The 5,340-nt window shown below is 37.9% G+C and overlaps 1 protein-coding gene across 1 annotated transcript in view; it reads left to right on the forward strand.

Moving 5' to 3' along the window:
- The first annotated feature begins 1,358 nt into the window (after positions 1-1,358).
- Positions 1,359-5,340, forward strand: part of LOC139656360 (transmembrane protein 184C-like) — a 9,195-nt gene continuing 5,213 nt past the window's right edge. The window contains exons 1-3 of the mRNA XM_071533910.1: positions 1,359-1,475; positions 3,898-4,028; positions 4,800-4,836. Of these exons, the coding sequence (XP_071390011.1) occupies positions 1,359-1,475; positions 3,898-4,028; positions 4,800-4,836 (285 nt within the window). The remainder of the gene's footprint in view (positions 1,476-3,897; positions 4,029-4,799; positions 4,837-5,340) is intronic.

Genomic DNA, 5,340 nt, shown 5'->3' on the forward strand with positions numbered 1-5,340 from the left:
CAGTAGTGAGTTTATAGTGACATTATCGCATTTTAAGTATTATATGTTTTTATTTCCTAGGGTATAATTCTAATGTAATATTCCTATAGGGAGTTACAGTGGGTCTATGGTAGTTAATAGCAGTGGTGGAAGAAGTACTGAGATCTTTTACTTCAGTAAAAGTAGCAATACAACAATGTAAAGATACTCCATTACAAGTAAAAGTCCTGCATTCAAAATCTTACTTAAGTAAAAGTACATAAGTATTGGCAGCAAAATGTACTTAGAGTATCAAAGTAAACATACTCATTATGCAAACTGTCCCCATTTAGAGAGTTATATTTTTCATAAATTATTGGAATATTAATTCTGATTTATTGACATACATGTACATGTAAGCAGCATTTTAAAGTTGTCAACGTGAAGCTAATCTTAACAATTTAGCTATACTTTTGGGTAGTCTAATCTATAACAATGCTATGTTATAGTTATTTTATAAAGATGATCAAAAGTTTTAAATATAAAATATTGATCTGAAAAGTAACTAGTAACTATAGCTGTGAAATAAATGTAATGGAGTAAAAAGTACAATATTTCCCTCTAAAATGTAGTGGAGTATAAGTACAAAGTAGCATAAAATGGAAATACTCAAGTAAAGTACAAGTACCTCAAAATTGTACTTAAGTACAGTACTTGAGTAAATGTACTTAGGTACTTTCCACCACTGGTTAATAGTGAGTTTATAGTACTTTATAGTATTTTGTATCTCCCATACTGCCACTATAATATTCCTATAGGATTAGGGTGTATTTACATTCACAGTCATTTATTTGTACATTTTATTTTTTATTATAGATTACATAGTAATTTGTGATGTGATATATATATATATATATACCTATTATTAGTTATTATTAAGTTATATAGGCTATACTTAGACTTATTATATGGCTATTAAAGGTCTTATTAAGGGACTCTGGGAGCATTTTTTAAATCAACCTGCAATCCTCCAATCCTTATTCTGCACCAAACCAGACTGGACCTTCATCAGTTTAATATAGTAATTCTATATTGGATGGATTCTTATGTAGTAATTCCCCTACAGCTTTATATAGTGTGTAATACTATAACAGCTTAATTACCTTACAGTAATATTTTAGCTACCTTCTCTCCCTCAAAACAGGTTTATTTACTGTAATTCTTTGCTTTCTTTGCTCTGATAATTTCCTGTCTTCACCCTCCAGACTCTCCCACATGTTTCTATATACTGTGTACCACTGTAATGACTTGCTGACTCTCCTCTGGTGCCTGGACCTGTCAGGTGTTGCCGGTGGGACTCGGCATGTGTCTGCAGTGAGCGTGGAGGCTGAGCGGAGACGATGCCGTGTTCCTGTGGAGACTGGCGCCGCTGGATCCGCCCGCTGGTGGTGGTTCTGTACGTGGTTCTGCTGCTGGTGGTTCTGCCGCTGTGTGTGTGGGAGCTGCAGAAAGACCAGGTATGGCTCCCTCCAGGTGTGTGTGTGTGTGTTCACCAGTACACAGGATATGATGTACCTATCCCTTGGGGGGTAGGTACATCCAGTTCAGTTCCAGTTCAGTTCAGTACCAGTTCAGTTCAGTTCAGTTTATTCACAAATCAGTTAAAATACAAGTAGAATCATATGAGACATAATGGAGATATGTGAAATGGGACACCCTGATAAGCTATCTGAAGCTTGAGAATAGAGGCCCAGACACTAAGCAGATAGTATTTAAAATATATGTTTACTAACACGTCTAGATTTGAAAAAGTGCATGTATTATACAGTAACATTTACAACCTACAAAACACCTAAGACTAGCCTAAGACCCTAAAAAGTACTACTAAATGGTCCTAAGACATTTATTCCATCAGTCTAAACATTGATCAAATAGGTAAGATACAATAAGTAGAGACATATGGCAAGTGGAAATAACAGTACAATTTGAATGGATTTCAGAGTAGAGTAACTAGTTTAGAAGTCCCCAGCCGTTCAGGGTATTCAAGCTTAAACATATTTTAGCAGCAAGTGCCGCCTTAAGCTCTTTTTGAAAACAGACACAGATAATGACGTTTTTATAGTGTTATCAAGCTCATTCAAGCTCATATTTCGGGAGAACTCCTGTCAGGTATAAAAACACATTACGGTGTGACTTTTCAACACAAGATATGTGAATAACAACACACACTTATTCCACAAAGAACCTTTCAAGAACCTTTTATTAGAAATTCAATTAAAAGGTTCTTAATTCTTAGTTATTGGATGGTGGATGATGGCAAAATGTGGAAAATCTTGGTCTGAAAGAAATGTCTCTTCTATGGCGTCACTCTGAAGAACCATTTTCGGTTCCAGTTCGCCCCCTTAATGTTTCCGTGTGTATCTGTTAATATGTGTTGTTGTTAGAAAAATCACACACAGGTCGTTTGTTCCTACCCTCTAATACGACCCACAGGTTTCCAACGTGATCTCACAAAAATACCTGAAATGAACACGACCTCGACGAATTTGAGAACGTTCCTCTGGCACGAATTGAATTAGGTTACGTTAGGCAAATAAAACAACTTGGGTTATGGTTATGGTTAGGCAAATAAAACAACTTGGGTTATGGTTATGGTTAGGCAACTAAAACAACTTGGTTAAGGTTAGGAAAATGGTTTGGTCATGGTTGAATAACATTTTTTTTAAATGTGACTCTCGGTTGTTTGTCCTTTGGAAACGCTGGGAATTGAACCCCGGTCTCCGAAATTGAAGGTAAACCCTAACCCTAACCCTAACCCTATACACCCATCCGCCATCCCCGACCACAACACCCTTACTTTCCACTGTGATATTTCAATGTTGAGAGAGAAACTTGACAGTCACATGAAGTGGACGCATTGTCGTTATTTACACGACTGACCACTAGAGGTCGCTTAACTTTAAAACGTAACTATAGGTCGTAATAAGCTGCTTCTACAAACGACCTATGGGCTCGTTTTTTGGTGGGAGGACAGTCTCTTTCGGTTCCAGTTCGCCCCCTTTATGTGTCCGCGTGTATCTGTTAATATGTGTTGTTGTTGGAAAAATCACAGCTCCGCACTCATATATATATATATGAGTTTAAGATATTTTTTGGGGGCATTTTCGCCTTTATTTGACAGTTCAAAGTATATAGAGAGAGACTGGGAAGACTGGGAGACAGAGGGGGGATGACGTTCATCAGTGTTGTTCATATGTTTTGGTATTAACATGTTTTGTGTTGAACAGTATCTAGACTCACAGATGTGTCGAAAATGACACTTGACACTCTTTTTTTTAGAGTGTAAAGTCGATGAGACGGCCAAACCTGCTGGCTCAACCCAATACATACACTCTAGAATATGACAGGTGGCTAAAAACAGCCGGTTATGTATATTTCCCAAATAAAATTGTCTCACGTGTGTGTTTGTCTGAGTGTGTGTGTGTGTGTATGTGTGTGTGTGTGTGTGTGTGTGTGACCTAGCAAGACGCTCGGACGACCATTTGACACCATTTGAACCCTTCAAAGCATATTTTTCGTAATTGTAAAATTCACTTAACCTATAATTCCCTAACGCACTTAAAGTCTGAAGTCTTGCTGTGCGTGGCGGATTAGTTTTTCCCAGCGTGACTCGTGTGATAAAATATTTTTCACGACTTTTTTCGCGGCTTCACCCAGCGATCCAGGGACTTTTGAATTCACAGATGACATACCTAACCTGGATGTGATAACTGAAATGATCATAACACCCGTGAGTTTGTTGAAAAACAGAAGATGTTTCAGGCTCAAATTTCTCATTAGTAAAAGGTAGAAAAACACAGACAAATCCGATCCACACGGGATTAATATTAACTTCTCCTCTCTCTCTCTCTCCCTCTCTCTCTCTCTCTCTCTCTCCAGGTGGGGACCCACAGTAAAGCCTGGTTTATAGCCGGAGTGTTTGTCTTTCTGACCATCCCTATATCACTGTGGGGGATTCTGCAGCACATGGTGCACTACACCCAGCCTGAGCTGCAGAAACCTATCATCAGGTAGACACACACACACACACACACACACACACACACACGGTTTTAATCTCCTCCACCCTCTTCAAGTCCAATATCAATTTAATATCTTAAAGAAAACTAAATATCTAGGACTTTTCAATGCAATATGGTTTTAATAGGATAAAAACTTGGTAAGAGCATCATGAGTTTGATTTCTAGAATCAGTTTCAACTTCAATAAATTCAATCATTCCATACAAATTCAGAAAACAGAATTTCAATTCAGTCGTCTGCTGGAACAAATCTCATCACTTTCAATCTGAGTCATTTACACAAACACAAGATCTCAAGTCAAGACTTTAGAAACCTTTTCAAGTCATCAGAGTACAAGTCAGAGTCAAGTCCCAAGTCACCAGAACCCAAGTCAAGTCAAGTCTCAAGTCTTCTCTTCATGCATCAAGTCAAGTCTCAAGCAATTAAAACTGCAACTCGAGTCCAAGTCATGTGACTCCAGTCCCCACCTCTTTCCATGAGTGAGAGGCCATTTGGTCCTTATAAGGATAAGTAACAGAACACACACACACACACACACACTCTAATGTGTGCCAACGCAGACACATGATACACAGGTTTCTTTCACTGTGTTAAATTTTGTTTTTTCAAAGAGCTTCATTGGTAAAATTCAATATGAAGTTATTGAATTTATTGAACAGTTTGCAGCCAAAAATCTGCTTTTAGCATCTGGTTAATACTAACTTAGAACTGATCTCTCTCTCTCTCTCTCTCTCTCTCTCTCTCTCTCTCACTCCACCAGGATACTATGGATGGTGCCAATCTACAGTTTAGACAGCGTGAGTCACACACACACACACACACACACAGTGAGAGTGAGCTGTTGAATAGATCGTCCATTCTATCTCACTCTGTTGCCGTGGTAACCGGCCTTAATTGGAGACCATGGGTGTCACAAGACCAGACGTCTGGACACACACACACACACACACAGTTTGACTTTTTCTAGTGTCATATATCATTTTAACTTGGTTAGAAGTATGTAATGTAATGATACTCTGTCTTTCTTTCTTTTTCTTTGTTTTTTTCTTTTTTCTTCTTTCTTTCATTCTTTCTTTTTCTTTCTTTTTTTTTCTCTCTTTCTTTCTTTCTTTCGTTCTTTCTTCTTTCTTTCGTTCTTTCTTTCTTTCTTTTTTCTTCTTTCTTTCTTTCGTTCGTTCTTTCTTTTTTCTTATTTCTTTCTTTCGTTCATTCTTTCTGTCTTTCTTTGTCTTCTTTCTTTCGTTCTGTCTTTCTTCCTTTTTGGCTGGACCGCAACAGCGGGGCCAGCCCTACAAACGCGA

The sequence above is a fragment of the Centroberyx affinis genome, unplaced genomic scaffold (genome assembly GCF_046629955.1).
Source record: "Centroberyx affinis isolate AG114_WGS23_722 - 3 ecotype Tasmania unplaced genomic scaffold, CSIRO-AGI_Caff_v1 ptg002461l_1, whole genome shotgun sequence".
Classification (NCBI taxonomy): Eukaryota; Metazoa; Chordata; class Actinopteri; order Beryciformes; family Berycidae; genus Centroberyx; species Centroberyx affinis.